The 18,837-nt window shown below is 32.1% G+C and overlaps 1 protein-coding gene across 3 annotated transcripts; it reads left to right on the top strand.

The window, feature by feature from the left end:
• Positions 1-7,685: 7,685 nt before the first annotated feature.
• LOC130802953 (probable receptor-like protein kinase At2g42960) lies at positions 7,686-15,207 on the top strand. 3 transcript variants are annotated; one of them, XR_009039840.1, is made up of 9 exons: positions 7,793-8,410; positions 8,844-9,587; positions 9,681-9,785; positions 9,944-10,066; positions 10,255-10,425; positions 10,533-10,662; positions 10,839-11,048; positions 13,320-13,502; positions 14,606-14,742. XR_009039840.1 is itself a non-coding variant. In XM_057667089.1 (8 exons), the coding sequence occupies exons 2-8, from the start codon at positions 8,929-8,931 to the stop codon at positions 14,735-14,737; spliced, it is 1,530 nt and encodes a 509-aa protein (XP_057523072.1). In that variant the 5' UTR covers positions 7,686-8,410; positions 8,844-8,928; the 3' UTR covers positions 14,738-15,207. The 3 variants fall into 3 exon arrangements, 1 of the variants encoding a protein (XP_057523072.1); XR_009039838.1 differs by having other exon boundaries at positions 13,320-13,431; positions 14,606-14,621; XM_057667089.1 differs by lacking the exon at positions 13,320-13,502 and having other exon boundaries at positions 7,686-8,410; positions 14,606-15,207.
• The last annotated feature ends 3,630 nt before the right edge of the window (positions 15,208-18,837 follow it).

Below are 18,837 nucleotides of genomic sequence, written 5' to 3'. Positions count from 1 at the left end.
TCCTTTTCTCTTCCCTCACCTCTTTGTGAGCCGCCACAGCCACCAAGACAGCAGCCGACAGCCCTCACTCCCACTAATAGCAGCCAATGCACCTTCCTCCTCCCGCTTGGCAGCAGCAACAACTGCGATTTCTCCCTTCCTAAACAGCAACTTCTGCTGTGTTTTCGTGCACCCCAACAGCTAGGGGTGTTCAAAACCGGATACTGGCCCCGGATCTGGAAATCCGGGTACCCGCTTTTTCGGATACCTAAAATTGTGATCCGGTTCCAACCCGATTTTGTTTATTTTCTAAAAACAATTTTTTTTCCTTATTTCTTCTAACATTTTTTTATATATAATTCAAATACTAAATCACTGTAAATACTTCACTTAATTAGTCACAAAAAGTTAACATACAACTATTAGTTCTTTTTGATCTCAAATATATTACTTTAATTTTGATGTTTGATTTAAAAAAACAATGGGTTAAATGTTCTTACCTCTTTCTTCCAATATGCACTAGTAATAAGCTCTCACTTTGACTTGCTATTCTTAGTTCTTACTAATATATAGCGGCTAATTATTTTTTTTGTGTTAAGACAATTGATCTTTTCATAACTCATTTTGTTATGTGGCAAAGCTTTTCATAACTCATCGTGTGTAACTTAACAAAGTGAGACTACTCCATGGTTTTATATTGCACGTATTGTATATTTCGATTTATTAAAGAATAATTGTATACTTATGAAAGTATTTTATGGATTTTCAAAATTACAACATATTATTATTTTAAAGTCAAATGGTTTCAAGTATAAACAGTTTGACATGTTAGAGTAACTATTGACTTAGTTGTGCCTCATATTTTGTATTTTTTTTCGTTTTTCACAGGTAATTATAAGTTCTATGACATGTTAATGCATGGGGGTTGATCGACGTAAATCATACGTCATGAGAATATTTTAATAAATTAGTATTAGGACATTTATTTTTCTTAAACTATATTAATTTAAAATGTTTGTTTTGACACCTTACACTTTTTGAGTGTGGCGGACACCCTAATTTTATTTTCCACTACTATGAGATATTATAAATGTCTTATTGAATTTAATATTTTATATTCATAAAAATTAGTATATATATATATATATATATATATATATATATATATATATATATATATATATATATATATATATATACATATATATATATATATATATATATATATACATATATATATATATACATATATATATATATATATATATATATATATATATATATATATATATATATATATATATATATAAAATATTTTGTAAACCTTCAGGTTATGGACTTTTGTAAGTTACAACTATCAAAATATCGAAATTTATTTCATTTATCCCAAGCAATTGGATTACGGTGAAATGACTTGCTAATGACCGTTTACTAGCTAGCCTAAATGATTTTTGATCTTTAATTATTTCATTTAATTATAAAAAAAATCATAAAAGCCCCATAGTTTATCTAGGCTACATGGGACTTGAATCCACATGATGTGCAATATTAAACACATTCACATCTATTTTGAGCATAGCTTTGAGAGAATTTTCATAGTAAAATTTATGAATCAAGTATAGAACTTAACCTTTATAAACTAAAAGTAGAATGTATACCTTTAAAAACCAAAGTAGAAAGTATAACATTCTTGTGTGCAGATAACTTATTGTAGTAAATTGTATTTGGGAAATTAAATCCCATCAATTATATTTAACACAATATTCTTTTGATTCATTAAACTTGTGTGTTTGTATCAAAAATAGACTTCTTCTATTTATAATAAACTATGAATTGCGATGCGAACAAACACACAATAAAAAGCCACAATAAAAATGGAAAGTACACAGCTTTATGTCATAAGTGAACTTCTTTACATATTAAGTACACAAAACATTAACCAAAACAAAACAAATTCACAAAGCTCTCCATTCCCCGTCCCATTTTTATTCGAAGATTTTTTTGTTTTCTCTACTTCCTACTTTCTCCTCTTACTTATTCCTATATTTCTATTGTTGGCCCTTTTAGCTAAGTTTTGATGATGACTACACTTAATATAAACAACTGTATTTTAGAGATTGTGTGCAGGTCGATATACGGTCTTGATAAGGATCGTTGATAGTACCTAAGACTTGGTATATGGATTTTGTACATGTCTAAGATATCCAAGGAAGTTAGATAGGAAAATCGTTGTAGGATGTCAAATATAGACAGGAGGTCTATTGTTCCTAAGTTGATAGTTTGAAAGATACTAATTGATGAGTGGAGACAGTGCCCTGTTTCCAAGATTCAAGTCTGGAAGAATGAGCGTCAACGGAAAAGTTACGAAGAAAGTATTTTTTGGTTTTTCTTAGTTGATGTATGGGTAAGATTAATTTGGTGCATAATTATATTAATGAGTTAGTTGACAAACGAATTTTAATTATAACTATTTTTGATAACCGTCACACTTTCTAAAGTGGTAGAGAAAACTTTTCCTAATTATTCTCCACATTAATAGGCTTGAGCTATTGGGTTTTATTCAAGAAAAATTAATTTGCCTTATTTAAAAAATTTAAACCGTAGCTTTATTACTTGCAAAACAAGTTCCACTTATTCTTCCTTAATTTTAGGATTAAGGATAAAGTGGGTAGTTATTTTTCTTTCTAAGCTACGTGACTTCCCTATATAAAAGGAAGTGATTTTTAACCAGTTATTTTTGTGTAGAAAATTAACGAGGAATATACTTTGCTCCTACATTGCCAGTTAACTTAGAAGTATTTCTTGTGTAAATTATTAATTTTATCCTTAGGTTTTTGGCCCTTATAAAAGGGTTTTTGAGAGAATTATTATAACTAGACTTGGGGAAGTCTAGGGGAGAAAGAGAAAGTGAATTGTTAGCCTAGTTTTAATTGTTTTATGTAATTTTAACGAATTGCCTGAAACATAGTAGAGAATTTGAAATCCCGGAGGGTCGTGGTTTTTCCTACTATTTAGGCCTAGAAGATTTCCACGTAAAAATTGTGTTATCTCTTTCTAAGTTTGTGCACAAAGTTCAAGTTTTTAATTCCGAAAAAACAGGGCAAAAACGCTTAAACTTATCAAACAACAATTTACCTCTGCCCCCCCTCTTGTACGTTATCTCTAAGCGTTTCTACGATTAGTATCAGATCCCTGTTCTTTTTTAGATCAGGAAATCCTAAGAGTGAAATCGTGGTATTTTAGAGATGATGAATATGAATGAACGAATGGAAGAGGGGTACTCTACTCAAAGGCCGCCAATGTTCGATGGTAAGTTCTACACATACTGGAAAAATAGAATGGATTTTTTCATCAAAGCCGAAAATTATCAGGTATGGAGAGTTATCGAAACTGGAGATTTTGAGGTAACTACTACAAATTCCAATAATGAAATAATTCCAAAACCTATAACAGAATATGAAAAGGAAGATTTTTAAAAAATGGAAATGAACGCTCTTACCATTAAACTACTTCACTGTGGAATTGGACCAAATGAACATAATCGTATTATGGGTTGCAAATCCGTCAAGCAAGTTTGGGATATGTTGGAAGTTACCCACAAGGGTACTAGTGAAGTAAAACGTTTCAAGATAGATTTGTTGATGTCTAAATATGAACGGTTCATTGTGGAACCTAGAAAAAGCATCCAACAGATGTTTACTATGTTCACCAATATTACTAATGAACTTGTCTCTCTTGGAAGAAATATTCCCATTGATGAACAGGTTAGAAAAATTTTACGTAGTCTCCCTCTCTGGAGGGCCAAAGTCAGAGCCATCCAGGATTCAAAAGATTTCACAAAGTTCAATTTGAAAGAGCTGGTTGGTTCCCTTATGACTCACGAATACATCTGGGAACAACTGACAGTTCCAGGAACAAAGGTTTGGCTCTGGCAGTAAATGAAGAAGAAGAGTCAGAATATGATGAAGAGGAGGATGCTATGTTGATGCGAAGGTTTAATAAATCCTTTAGCAACAACAGATATACTAATCAAAGAAACAACAAAGACAAGAAACCTTCAAACACCAAGTCCGACTACGAATGCCACAAGTGTGGAAGTACTGATCACTTCATCAAAGACTACCCAACATGGAAAATTGAAAAGGCAAGGGAAAGGCAAGGGAAACAGGAAGACTACCGATGAAAGGAAACCTCAGCAAAATCGAGTTTCACAAAGCTATGATTGTTGCATGGGGAGAATCCGAAAGGGAAGAAAAGCAGAGAACCCCGTAGAAGAAAAACCAGCCAATATATGTGTCATGGCTTCACACGATAGCAAGACCATGAACTCTAAAGGAAAGGAGGTAATGTCTTCTAGTTCATATCTTAAATATTTATTTAGTATGGATAAACATAAATTAATTGAGTTGCTTATGGAGACACAGGAAAAATTAGAAGAAAATAATGTTAAGTGTCTCCAAATTGAGAAAGACCTAAAGTTTAGTAAAGACCATGTTTCCTATCTAATTTTTTTTATATTTGATGCTCAAAATAAATTCTTTAATTTGCTAGATCAAAACACACCTTAAAGGAAGATTGAAAAGGGTAAAATAAGAGAACATTATTCTTAATGTTAAGTTAATTCAATATAAATTACTAGGCTTAAACAAAGACTTAAATGATATAATCGTTCACGATTTCAGTACTGACTTAAATAAATTAAAAGTATATTTAGAATCTAGTAAAGCCCAAAATGAAAAACTAAAACTTGAATTAAATTCAAGAGAAAAAGGGAAACTCAAAGATGTACCTAAATGGATTCTACATGCTAGAACAAAAAGTACTGAAGGCCTAGGTTACAATAAGAATAATAAAAGGAAAAAGATTTATGTCTACTTACCCAATAGTAAAGTCTGTACCTTTTGTGGAAAAACTGGACACCAAAAATATTAATGTGCCAAAAGGGAACAACATGATAATTTTAACAAAATTTATGTTGATCGCATTTGGGTAAAGAAATTTGATTCATGTCTAATCGACCAGGAACCCAAGGTAGACTGGGTTCTTGATTCTAACAACTAATCTATTTTGCAGGTTCTAGTGAGCGGAAACAACTCATGGTATCTCGACAGTAGGTGTTTCAAGCACATGACGGGTGATAAATCAAAATATATATGTATATATATATATATATATATATATATATATATATATATATATATATATATATATATATATATATATATATATATATATATATATATATATATATATATATATATATATATATATATATATACGGATATGGGTCCAGGTCTGGGTTCAATAAAAAAAATTAGAATCTTGAATTGGGTCTAGTTGGACCCGACGCGGATACGACCCATGCCCATCCCTAACCACAACTATTAAAAAAATATTTAAAAAAATATTTAAATAAAATTATTGAGAAACACGTGAGGATCATAAACAAAATGAATATGTTACAATTAAGGTATTAGAAAATATGTAGGAACCATAAGTAATAATAAAATATTAAAATAAGGATGAACAAATTTCGAATATCGCTTTTAAATCCCTCTAATTTTTCTCTAAAAATACTCTCTAAACTAAAATTCAACATCGAAACAATATTGCTGATGAATTTGATCACCAAAATTATTCTATAAACATCGATTACGATTGTTAATTTGAAATTCAAAAAAGGGAAGCCAGTCATGTGAAATGCGTGACTGAACCACGGAGAAGTCGCGCAAAACGTACAACTGGGTCGCGATTTAGTCGTGCATTTTGTGCGACTCCTCCGCTGTTCAGTCGTGCGTTTCACATGACTGACCCTTATTTTCCATTAAAAAAAAAGATGAACGAAGAACAGATTTGAAATTACCTCAAATTGTCGATAAGAATTGAAGTTCCTATACTTTGAATCTACAAGTTTTTTTTAGAGAGAATTAGTTGTTCTTAGAGATATAGAAGTATTATAGAGCGAGACATAGGCGGACCTAGTTAAGGTGATGAGGTTGCATATGTAACCTCATTAAAATGTTTTTCAAGAAATTTATACTTAGTGTTCAAACTCATGACTTGCTGCCAAATATTTGATAATTAATCCCACTTCGATACCAATAAGCTACATCATTCATATTTGATAATGTATACCTTTATCAAAATTAATACTTTATTAGAGCAATTACAATAAATGACTATTAAAGTAAGAAAATTAATGACTATTCAATTTCATTAATTCTCCCGTTTTTCGACAATGTCTTCCTCCCAATTCTCTGTTTTTGAATTCGAAAGTCTGCACCACAACACCAAACCATTGTTGTCGCCTGCCTGATGTACCAATGTACCATTGCCACTGGCTGACTTGGTCTTGGCCTCTTGCTCTATTCTAGACACTCCAATCCTCCCAGAATTAAATTAGGTAAAATATTAAAATTGAATTAAAATTTAGTAATTAATTAAGTTTTGTATTGTGAATTTGAGTATGATTTCATTTGGGTATAATTTTAATATGATTAATTAAATTATGATAATTTCAATTTTATTTGTGTATGATTTCAATATTATTTGTTCTTGTTTTTATTCTTGTTTTTGTCTTTGCCTTTACATATTATTCTTTTACTTGTTTTTATCTATTTATTTTTATTTATCTATATATATTTTAAGGGTCAAACTTGTATATTAAGATACAAATTGGCAGTTTAAGTTTCACTAATCCTTCTTCGTTGTAGGAGCATATCATTTTATGGATCAATTTCTAGCCGAGAGACTCTTTGGCCGCATCCTCTTTTATAGGTAAGAGTTGTCGCACTCCTTTCCTCCTCAAACCCTAACCATAGTATTTATGTGGGGGATACACCGATTATGATGATTCGATATTATTTGTTCATGAATTAGAAATTTAATTTTCTTCAAATTAAAATAATTTTAATTTTATTTGCTTTAAATTATAATAATTTCAATTTAGAATTAGAATTTGTATTTGTATTTGTGTATGATTTCATTGATTGTTATTCATGAATAAAATTAAAAATAATCAAGAAATGTTAGTTCTTTTAATGAGTCAATTGAGTTTTGTCTACGTTTTACTTTATTTATTTTGTTGTCTTTCAAGTTATAATTTAGTTATTAATGAGAATTAATACGTTTTTATTAATTTTGCAACCCCATATTTTAAATCCTAAGTCAGTAAGATAGAAATATTTTATAAAAAATTATTAATTAATGACATTTTAGTAATTTTATTAAAAAAATGACGAAATAATTAAAAAGATGACGCAGGAATCACAATGCTCAAATAAAAGGCTTAAATAATTCATATTTGACCAACAAATCCTTAAATACCCCATTATTGGTTAGGAAGTACTGAGATTCGATGACCTAAAAACCAACAATATAGAAGTATCCCACATGAGTAGCGGTGAACATCAAATAATTTTGTCGATTTTAAATTTAAATATTTTGTATTAATTTAAAATCAAATTTTATATCTAAATTAATTGTAAATATATTTTAAAATCAAGCCAAATCAATTTAATTACAAAGTCGAAAAAATATCAAATATTTAAATCATAGGACGTATTTTAAGTAACTCCGAGCAGGAGTACGTCATACTCATAAGTCATCCTGACCCATAGAAAGTGATAGATTAGACGCTCCTCCTGAGTCCTGATAAACAAAAATCTAAGAATCAAAGTGACCACGTAGTAAACTCCACATTAACAGGTGGAATGTATAATTTTTGTCATCGCCTCCCTCCAGCTGGGCTTCTCAACTTTTTTTTTTTCTTTTTCTTTTTTTTTTCATTAGAGTAGTTTGACTCTCTTTCTAACCCCACCATTCTCTCTTTCTTCTCTAATAGGAGTACTCTTTTGTATCTTTATCCTTCATAATCTCATCCATTTTCCCTTTTCCTTCTCTTCTCCTTTTTCTATTAGAATTTACTTGCATTCTCAGTATATGCATACAAATCTCCTCAAATTCACTGTTTCTTTACACTTATAGTCCTATCTTTTCTGGGTTTAATTTCCTCCATTGATGTTTTTAAACTTCCTTAGATAGATCCCTTTACTATTTATTGGAATTAGAATAGAATACTTTTCTATTTTAACATTCATTGGTTCCCATTCAAGCTTGGAAATTGAACCCACTATTAAAAAAAGTAATACCTTTTGGGTTTTGTCTTCCTTTTCACATTTAGCTTGAGCAATTAGAAATCTTTTGTGGGTCATTTTTCTCTATCATTGTTTTTTTGGGTTTTCTTTGAATCCTTCAAATTCACTCATCCTTCAAAGTTGTCAATCTTTATTGGTTACTGCTTACTTTAGGTCTACATTGCTCTATCTATGCTTATTGAGTTTTATTTAGGTTTAAAGCAAGCCCTTGTATGTTTCTTTGGGTGCTTAAGGAAGAAGATCAAACAAGTTAGATTTGATCACACTGCAAAAAGGTAAAATGCTTTTCTTCATTCATGAAACTACTGTTAAATTTTTTTATTTCTTATTCTTTGTAAAATGTTTCCTAGTTGTTGAATTCCCTTTCTTTTTTGATCCTTTTTGCACATTGACTTCAATTACAAGTGATGCGAATTCTATTTCAACATTTACGCTATAATAGAAGTAATGTAAATAATTTTCACTATTACTCTAGTATAGTGTATCCTAGAATTACATCTTTTTAGATCTATGTAATAGTGAACTAATTTTTTTCAATGTTCTCTTTCTTTTATTTTTAATTTCAAGCATTATAAGGTTTTTGGCCGTTTCTTAATAGTTTTTTTGGAATCATTATATCAGTTTCTGTTTTTTTTTTTTTTTTTTGACTGATGAACAATGGGAATTTTAATTTTTAAAGATTTAAATCCAGACTTTATGATGTAACAGGTGAAGATGTGTAAATTGTGCAATTAGTAAATTCAATAAGAGCAAAGCTAATTGGTTCTGGTATTGTTGGATTGGAATCTTCATAATGTCATCAGATGGTTCATTGAGTGCAAAACTTTCACAGAAGACAGGTCTTGGTATTAAGCTTTGGGTGTTAATTGGTTTATGTGTAGGATTGTTTATAGTTTTCATTCTTTGTATATTATCCGTTTGGGTGGCATGCCGAAAAAAATCAAGAAGAAGGCTAGATAGGTTCTCTCTTCCTCAGATTCCTAATGTACCAAAGGATATTAGGGTTGACAGAATCGGGGTACCGAATCCTCATGAACATCATGATAGTTTATCGCTTCATGTACACGATAAATCGTGTGACGCAAATTCAGGGAAGATGTTAGCATATTTGGGCAGGACTAAGTCTAGTGATGTTGACACAATAAGCCAATGTAGTTCTATACATCATCATGATAGGGCATATAGCTCACATTCCGGAGAAGATGGAAGTTTTGGCACCATTCCGAAGCATGTTCCATCATCTTATGGAGTTGTAACTGCCTCCCCTTTGATTGGGTTGCCAGAGATATCACATCTTGGTTGGGGACACTGGTTTACACTTAGGGATCTTGAAATGGCAACAAATAAATTTTCTCCGGATAATATTATAGGCGAAGGTGGCTATGGTGTTGTCTATAGAGGGCTTTTGATCAATGGAAGTGAAGTGGCTGTTAAGAGACTTGTCAATAATTTGTAAGCATATTTCGGAGACACAAGCTTGTGAACGCCCACATTTATTGATGCTATCTTTCTAACTTTAGTCTGTAATTGATTGGTTATTGACAGGGGACAAGCCGAGAAAGAATTTAGGGTAGAAGTCGAAGCTATAGGTCATGTTCGACACAAGAATTTAGTACGCCTTTTGGGTTATTGCATCGAAGGAGTTCATAGGTGACTCACCATCTTTCTCTATGTGAATTGTTTTTTATAATTATTGTCGAGTGCCTTAACGCTTGCAAGTATTTGGCTATTTGCAAAGTATATCTGCTATTGAGCATTCATTCGTTGGCCCAAGTATAAATGCCACTTATTTTGTTTTGATTGTTCAGGATGCTTGTTTATGAATATGTAAACAATGGCAACTTGGAACAATGGCTTCATGGAGCTATGCGTCAGCATGGTTTCCTTACATGGGAGGCTCGCATTAAAGTTCTTCTTGGGACGGCCAAAGCGTAAGTCTGCTAGTAGAGTTCAATATTCTTTGCAAAAATATTTCTGTTGGTTTTTTTTTTTAAATAAAAAAGGCTAAAGAAAAGATTGTGGTAACGGACTGGATTCTATATTGGCGAGTTGATTTAGAAAAACTGCCTAGTACTATTGTAAACTAACAATGTTATTAAATCATGTCTGTTTGTTACAGGCTTGCCTATTTGCATGAGTCAATTGAACCAAAAGTTGTCCATCGAGACATAAAATCGAGCAATATTTTGATTGATACTGATTTCAACGCCAAAGTTTCTGATTTTGGATTGGCTAAGCTCTTGGATTCAGGAGAAAGTCATATAACCACAAGAGTAATGGGGACTTTCGGGTTAGTTTCTTAATCTTGTTAATTTTTTTCTTGGTTTAACTTTCCAACTTTCAAGCTATTAAGGGGCAACTTCATATATTGTTGATGACAAATTTACTAAACTACAGGTATGTTGCACCAGAATATGCAAATAGTGGATTATTGAATGAGAAAAGTGACATTTACAGTTTCGGCGTTTTGCTTTTAGAAGCTATAACTGCTAGGGACCCTGTAGATTATAGTCGTCCTGCCAATGAGGTATCAGTTTCTATATTTAACCAAAGCTCATTCCATTTCCAAAACTAATTGTCAGTAGATGCTTTCCTTATACTTTGCCTCTTTTTGCCAAGAAAGACAAATTGAGTTCTGATTTCCGACAATGAACTCAAACATTTGTGCACTATTTTTCTCGATTCTAATATTTTTAATGGCAGGTCAATCTTGTTGAGTGGCTGAAAGTAATGGTGGGGACTAGAAGGGCTGAGGAAGTTGTGGATCCTAATCTTGAAGTTAAGCCTACAACTCGAGCTCTGAAACGTGCGCTTCTGGTAGCTCTACGATGTATTGATCCTGACCCTGAAAAAAGACCCAAAATGAGTCAGGTTGTAAGAATGCTGGAAGCTGATGATGTTCCGAACCGTGAGGTACCTTTCTTTCTCACCAAGTGCATCTTCTGATATATTCCATATGCAATTTCAACATTAACCCCTCCTGTTTTCACTGTGTGCTAATCATTTTATCTTGTTCCATTACATTGTCAAATCACAATGTTTAAGACTTCAAGGAGTGACTAAGCTACTCTAGACCAACTTCATCAATGTGTAAATTATTATCTCTACTGGTTTGAATTTTACAGCTTCTTTTTTTTTTTTTTTTTTTTTTTTTTTTTTTTTTTTTGTTCCTATCTGTAAATTACTATACATGTATCCTTAGAGGAAGTGCATACTGCAAAAAAGTGCCTTGATGAAATACCCTTTGACCATATGCAGAATTGCTGTTACATGCTAATTTGAGGATGCTCGTACAATTTAAATTGTACAACAACATTCCCTTACCGTAATGCCATTTCCTAGCACCTGTCAAGGCGGTAGTTTTGAAGGGTTGGATGTACGCAACCTTTTTGATAAAAGAGAAACTTCTATTGATGAGTAAATACTCTATACATCAATGGGACAAGAAACAAATAAGATAGCTACAATATCACATCCCAATTACTTCTACATAAATTACCAAGAGAGCAATTTAAATAATCTATGCACCTTAGCTCAAAGTGACGCCAAAAAGACCACCTTCTCCCATAGCACCTCTACGATTAGAAATCAGCCATTGAAAATTCTCCTATTCCTTTCTAAGACCATAGAATGGTAAAGGAAAAAATCACCCACATCTTTTTAAGATAATTATCCCGTCCTAAACCAAAATGGTTAATCAAAAGAATTTCTCCAACCCTTCTCGTATCAACTCATTCTTCACCCTTGTACTGACATAACTTTGCCATAGTTTTCTCGCTATCTTGCAATGGAGAAATAAATGATCATTATATATTCCATTCTCAGAATATAAAATACACCAATGGGATTTAATGTTTGATAAGGTCTCCTTACCTGAAGGATCTCCATCTTCAATTTCCCTTTGGCTACTAGACACACAAAAGTCTTAATCGTTTTTAGGGACTTTAGCTTTCCCGATTTGTTTACCAAAGTAAAAGAAAGAGATTTTTGGGGATGGGAAAATAAGTTTGCACAAAAAGAAACGCAAGAGAAGAATTTTGATGAATCAGAGATCCAAATGCTTTAATCAGATTCAATTGATGGACTAAAATTTTGAATATTTAATAGATCAACCATCAACAGGAAATGCCTCTCTAATGGTTCATGCCTAAAAGAGAAATTTTATTTTATAATAATAGAAGGTTGTTTTGATTAAAACATAAAAGTAAATATCATATGCAACTTCCATAGATGATGAGGTATTTACTGTATTTAATATAATCAAAATACTAACTAAAACTATATACAAAAGTACTATTTAAAGCAAAATCCAGAAATATATTTTGGTTCTGTGAGTGAAAGAGACAATTGCTCATAGTGTAGAAGGGGGCTAAAATCGTATACTTCCAATCCAGATGTGTGGTTGGGAAGGTGATTAGTTTAGATTGGTGTGAGATTACCACCCTTAAAAAAAGTGATTGTTTGAGTTAGAGGGCAAAGTGATTGTCTTGGTGCATTTGTTATGCAAGTTGAGATTTCAAGGTGAGTAACCAATTTAATGGATTATTTGACCGATAGTATTAGGTTATAAAAGGGGCAACAAGATGCATTATTGACATTTCACCTGGTGATAAATAATAAGGTGATCACACATACCCAAATGAAAAGTCACTTAATTATGTGAGATGAAAGGGTGGAGAGCAGTGTTTCTTTAAAGATGTAATATTCCCTTACAATGGCCCTATTAATGGCATATTAACTACTATATTTGGAAGGAGAATTTATTGAACAATGTATTAAGAAACGGTGAAATCCATGGATGATTGAAAAAGAAAGTGAGCATGAAGATAAAGGGTGAATATAGAGGTTGAAGATTAAGACTAAAAAAATGTGATGGGCACATGTTAAAACTAACGGCGAAATCAATGTTTTCTAATAGTTGGTAGTCTTTTACAGATAAACTAGTTTTGGTAGCTTTTGACAAATTTAAATTTATTGTAGGTATATTTTGACACTATGTTATTTTTGTTGGTAACTTTTGACAATGTATTCATAATCAAAAGATATATCTTTTGCTGACTACAACCACCAACTTTTGGGCTTTTGATTTTTACATCATCCAACTTTTGTCTTGCTAGTTATTGCCTCCCTAGGTTTAAAGTTGTTGTTTATCATTTGACTTACTTTAATCATGTTTTGATGTAGTTTTCCAATCAAATACATTCGTAAAAATAATATCAAGACAACAATCAAAGAACAACAACAATAATGCCCGAGCCTTAATCCCAAAAGAATTGGGATAGCGGCATGAATCAAGGTATCAGTTCCAATGGTTGTCTACATGGATTCTTCTTCTCCATTCATTCCAAATTTCCACCATCTCAATTTGTAAGTCTAGATCATTCATATCATTTTTCATCCCTGTCCTCTAAGTCATCTATGGTCTTCCGCGTCTTCTTTTTAAGTATCATGAGCTTTAACTTTCTAGCTTCCTTACTAGCTCGCTAATATCCCATTTTTGCACATTCCGAAACCATCTTAAACGATTGATTTTCATCTTTCCTCAATATTTGCAACTCCTAAACCCTTTCTTATATCGTTGTTTTGAATCTTATCTTTCAAGGTCAGCCTATTCATCTATTGAAGCATTCACATTTTCGCCAATCCTATCTTTTCACTTTTGAATCTTATATCGTTAGAACAATTTCTTTCTCTTCTAGCTTTATAAAAAAAAAAAATGAACCCCTCCTCCATTTCATCTTCAACTTTGGAATTTCTGCCTCCTTTCTTACAATTTCTCTCCACCCCTGCATATTTTAAAACATATCAATTTACCCACAAGTTTTAGGAGTTTCTTTCACCAGCAAACATAAGTTCTTTCTGTCAATCAAGAATATAGCTTACTAATCAGTTGCAAGCAATCCCTCTCCACTTATCTCCCTAAAATCAGCGTCGAGTGCATGTTTCATCTCCACAAGCCTTTGCGTGCAATACTAGCTGAGCATTGATTCTTGAACACATTGTCATCATTGCATTACCCACCTCATCTCTATCATAGCTCCCACACAAGTACCTTTGGACTCCAGGATTGCTGTGTCGTCATTTCGTTTGAAGCCTATTGCTTTGTATCCTCCATGTGCATTTACTTTCTTTGGCCTAACGGAACACCAAATAACACCTTTTGTCCAAGGAATACACAAAATATTTCAATATGTACTTTTGTTTCACTGATTCTGTTTCGTAATGTTTCCTGTTTTCTGAGTTTGTATTTTGGTTGTAGTTTCCCGAGTAAGATGTCGTACTGCTAGCCAAATTGCAGAATACTTTATAGAGCAAATTTTAGCTAGGCAGTCTTTTTGGTTAAGTTTTCGAAGTTCAAAAACTGTCCATATCTTTCTCTGATCAATTTCGTTGGCACCTTCTAAACATTTTTCATCACACATTAGCTCTGATTGTGATTATTGGACCTAATAAAATAATGAATTTCGCAGGATCGTAGGAACAGGAAGAGCTGTACAGCAAGTATGGAATTCGAGATTAAGGAGACTGATAGTTCAGTTGGTGGTGAAAGTAGTAGAGTGGAGATCACTGATAACCATGCACCTGGAACAAGTCAGGTGTAGTATAACATTGTTTTGTAACAGGCTTTCACAAACATTGGCACTAATTTCTCATCCTGAACAAAGATACTTGCAACTACTCGCCTTGTTTGCATCGTCCAAGCTTGATTGCGGGTGCCTCCATTATACACATTGTTGTAATTTGTGAGTATTAGAGAATGAAAGGTATACTCATATGCCATCTAGAAAGCGAGGGAAGGCGAAACGGTTTGCTCGGAATACCTTCTCTTTTGGAGATGCTACTGAGAGAGAACCTTTGTACAGAGTTAAATAGTAAAAAATCTTGTCTTAAACTTGTTATTTGTACTTTTATTTATCATTTGTGTCATATTTACAATCAACTACATCCTTGAAATGGAATTGAGTTGTGGTATTTCTAGTCGTTTTTCTTGTTTTTCTTTCATTTTGAAGTTTAACTTATGTATTTATCCATGTAGTTTTTTGTTATATATTAAAGATTACTTACACTTTTTAACAATGTATTTTGTTGGGTGTGGCTCATAATCTCTTTCTTCGGTAAGCTTAAAAAATGTTGAATGGAGGTATTGAGGTGTGAGAGGGAAAAAAGGAAAGCATGCTTGTCTGGAGACTTATTCCAGTCCATTTCTAGAGGAGATTTAGGGTGCACATGGTTCGGTTTGGTTTGACACTAAAATCAGATCAAACCAAAAATTCCAGCTTGGAAATTTTCTAGATCATATCGGACCGTTTATATCACCAGAAAGGATCGGACCAAATCGTTCTACAACGGCTTGGCCTGTTCTAGTATACGATTTTTTATTTTAACATTTTTCCAAATTAATGTGTTTATGCAAATATTTCGCATCTATAATCACCAAATATAATAATTTGTAATTAATTGATTGCATCAAAATGATTCAAGTATATATTACTATATAAAAACAACTATATCTCGAAATATCTGAGTAGCAACCGATTTTTTATTTAAATTATTATTTTTGATCATAGTATTGTTTGCATTCTGATCTGGTTTGAAAATATAAATATTGGGAATAAGACTCATGTTTGTTCAGTCCTATTTAGAATCGGTCTTCATTTCTAAACCAGAATTTAGTTTATTCCTTCATGAAGTTATGTGTTGCCATTTGTCTTTTATGAAAATTGTTTTTCTTTTTCTTCCTTATTATATAAAAGCTCATTCATTAATTATGATCAGCCTTGTTCATTCAGTAAGTGAATGATACCTTTGTAATCATCACCACGGGAGACTAATCTAGTGAGAGAGAGAAAGATAGCCATAAAATTAGGGTTTGATGAGAGGAAGTTAATAATTTAAATGTTTGTTTGACAAAATTTATTACGATCATGGAAGAACGCCTAGGAAGCGAGTTAAGGGTTTTTGAAAACACGTTTTCTTTATCAATAAAAATTTTCCAAACAAAACTATCAAATGACTTTTTTTTTTTTTTTTTTTTTGTTTTTGCAAAATAATTTCTTTTAATCATAGACCAATATGTCTGTTGAAGGATTCAACAAAAAAATTAACTCAAAATACAATAATTGACCGGAAAAACAATAGCTTTTGACCAACATAAATTCTTGTGAGAGACGGTCTCTTTGAGAGATCATCTCTAATTGGATCAAACCATTATATATTTTTTAAACTATTGCGAGTTGACATTAAAATAATGTAAGTAGACATTTAAGATATTGAAAATAGGCATTAAAGATATGGTAAGAAAGCATTAAGGATAATGTAAATAGGCATTAAGAATACGGTAAATAGGCATTAATCATTAATGAGTTGGGTTTTTGACATGTCTCTCAAGAGACTAGCTGTTTCACCAAAATAGGATGACATAACACTGGAAAAATTAATGATTTTGTGAAAACAAGTCAAGATGATAAGGTTCAGATTACAATCATTATCTCTTTTGATTTTTTTAAATTAGGTAATTTCGAGTTATATGTCCAAATTTTCAGGTATGTCCAAGCATTTTCTATTGATTTTGGAGTCGAACAAAAAATTGACTGGTCTAGTTAAAAGCAATAATGTTTCGGTGATGAAACTAGAAGTGCAAAAGACTCTTATAATACCTAAAGATGAAGCGTTATAGAAGTCAATTCTCAACATTTTGGAAGTGTGATGTAATTCTTCCATGGAAGTAACTGCAATTCCTGTACCACAACACGTTAGCCTTACCCGGGGTGATCTCCTGGAAGCCATTTCGACGCTCAAGTTAGTTAGAGAGATAGTTTTCAAAGAATGATATTATAACGAATGCAATATTAACAATTATCAAGATGTTTGTAGATGGTAGGAATTTGTAGTTTGGTATATCGATTGGGAGTATGACTGTTTATAGTTGGGATATAGAAGAATCATGGGACATCATGTGGGTGATGGGGTGTAATGGGTGGTTATCTTAGAGAGATCATGGGTGACAAGGAGAATAATGGTGGAGAGTGGAGGTTGACCAATGGTTAGGGTTGTTGGTGGTTTTAATTGGTGGGCAAACAAAGGCTGAATAGTCATATAAACCTCTTGACCGTAACTCAAGGTCAACATGGGGTCAAGGTCAATGAAAATGATAATCACTGGGGTATAAAGGTAATTTTACAGAAATAATTTAAATAAAGAAATAAAAGAATACATAAATAAAATGTTACCCATAAAAAATAGTCTTGTCGAATCTATTATCAAGGGAAAGGAAGTTGAACAGGAAAGCTTATTGAAATAAAAAATATAAAATTTTAAGTTGAAATAAAAAAGAGATATCTATAGGGATAGTTCAGATTTATCTGAAAATTTTAGATCATCAAATGTTGTTTTTAAATTGAACCATCCGAAAAAGCGTCTTTGCCTTAAATGGTGCTATTGTCCGGAAAATAATTTTTTGGATATTGTCCGTGTAAAACGAAATTGAAATATTTTGGTGTTGTAAAGCATTCACTGTAAGGTGGCTTTACACTCAACTAACTAAAATAATCGCATGACATATACAACATCTACTTGGAATAGGTGTTTGTACAAAGGAAGCTAGTTTGGGAAGAACCACTAATCAAAGTAATCGTTTGCTATTAGAGAAATTCACGACTTAGAGTAGTGGTGTACTCTTTATGCTGAAAAAAACGCATAAAAACGTGCATTGAATCTGTAAGGTATGGAGAAGTGCATATGTTCATTATTCATCATTTTGAGATACTTATTTCTCTAATAAACCAGCGTTTCTTTTAGTTCCACTCACCAATTATCAACGTGAGATAAAGCAATTTATCAATACTTTGTTATTACACCTTTGATGCATTACAAAATTTATGACTAAAAACTTAGACTTTTCTCCTTAAATTTGTGACAAAAAACTTACTAATATGTTTTTCCCTTGTTTGTTGCTACATTCTATTGTTTATTTTTTGAAGAGTTCTAAATGATGTTGGTTGTTGAATTACTGGTGTTATTGGAATGGTTGTGTTGATTTCACCAGTTGGGTTATTATTGATCTCACTTGTTGAGTTATGTTGTGGATTTCACTTGTTGAGTTATCGTTGATCTCACTTACTGAATTTTGTTAATTTGAGTTACTGGTTTTTGTGATATCACTTGTTGGGTTGTTCTTGATTTCACTTCACAAGCTTCTCAGTAATAAACAACCAAATACCTATCTTACCACTTAAATTTACATCATTGTCAGATAAAAAGATTGGCTTAGCAAATGCATACATGACATGATTTTTGATATGAATCTCTTTAGTTGTGATTCTTTATTTGGGTTTACTTCACCCGGTGCAAGACAGAAAATTTGTGTTTCTTCGATTAGATAGAAGTGTTTTTCAACAATATGAACCACATTACTTTAGGACTTAAATTTAAATGCATCTTGTGTGACTTAATGATGATATTTAGAAAGAGCAAAAGATAACATGTGCAATTTGTTTTTGTCATTGAGGTTTGGTTTTAGTGCTTATGACTTTGTACGTCTTTTATCAAAACACAATGGATTGTGATACACTCATTTGCTTGGCCACCTAGTGTTGTGTTGTCTTGAGTTCAAATTTGATGCTTTTAAACTAATTTGTATCAAATACAACTTATTTTGTGCTAGCCTATCAACCGCCTCTTAGCTTTGCAAAAATGATGACAT

Source organism: Amaranthus tricolor, chromosome 2, assembly GCF_026212465.1.
Source record: "Amaranthus tricolor cultivar Red isolate AtriRed21 chromosome 2, ASM2621246v1, whole genome shotgun sequence".
In the NCBI taxonomy this organism is placed as follows: Eukaryota; Viridiplantae; Streptophyta; class Magnoliopsida; order Caryophyllales; family Amaranthaceae; genus Amaranthus; species Amaranthus tricolor.
This window is presented reverse-complemented; position numbering and strand designations above follow the sequence as displayed.

What these genes read in the sequence shown, in the direction of transcription:
- LOC130802953 (XM_057667089.1), top strand. Translation starts at nt 8,929, where the DNA reads ATGTCATCAGATGGTTCATTGAGTGCAAAACTTTCACAGAAGACAGGT. An exon ending in AGAGTAATGGGGACTTTCGG is followed by an intron (nt 10,426 to 10,532) that starts GTTAGTTTCTTA and finishes ACTAAACTACAG; the next exon opens with GTATGTTGCACCAGAATATG. An exon ending in ATAGTCGTCCTGCCAATGAG is followed by an intron (nt 10,663 to 10,838) that starts GTATCAGTTTCT and finishes TTTTAATGGCAG; the next exon opens with GTCAATCTTGTTGAGTGGCT.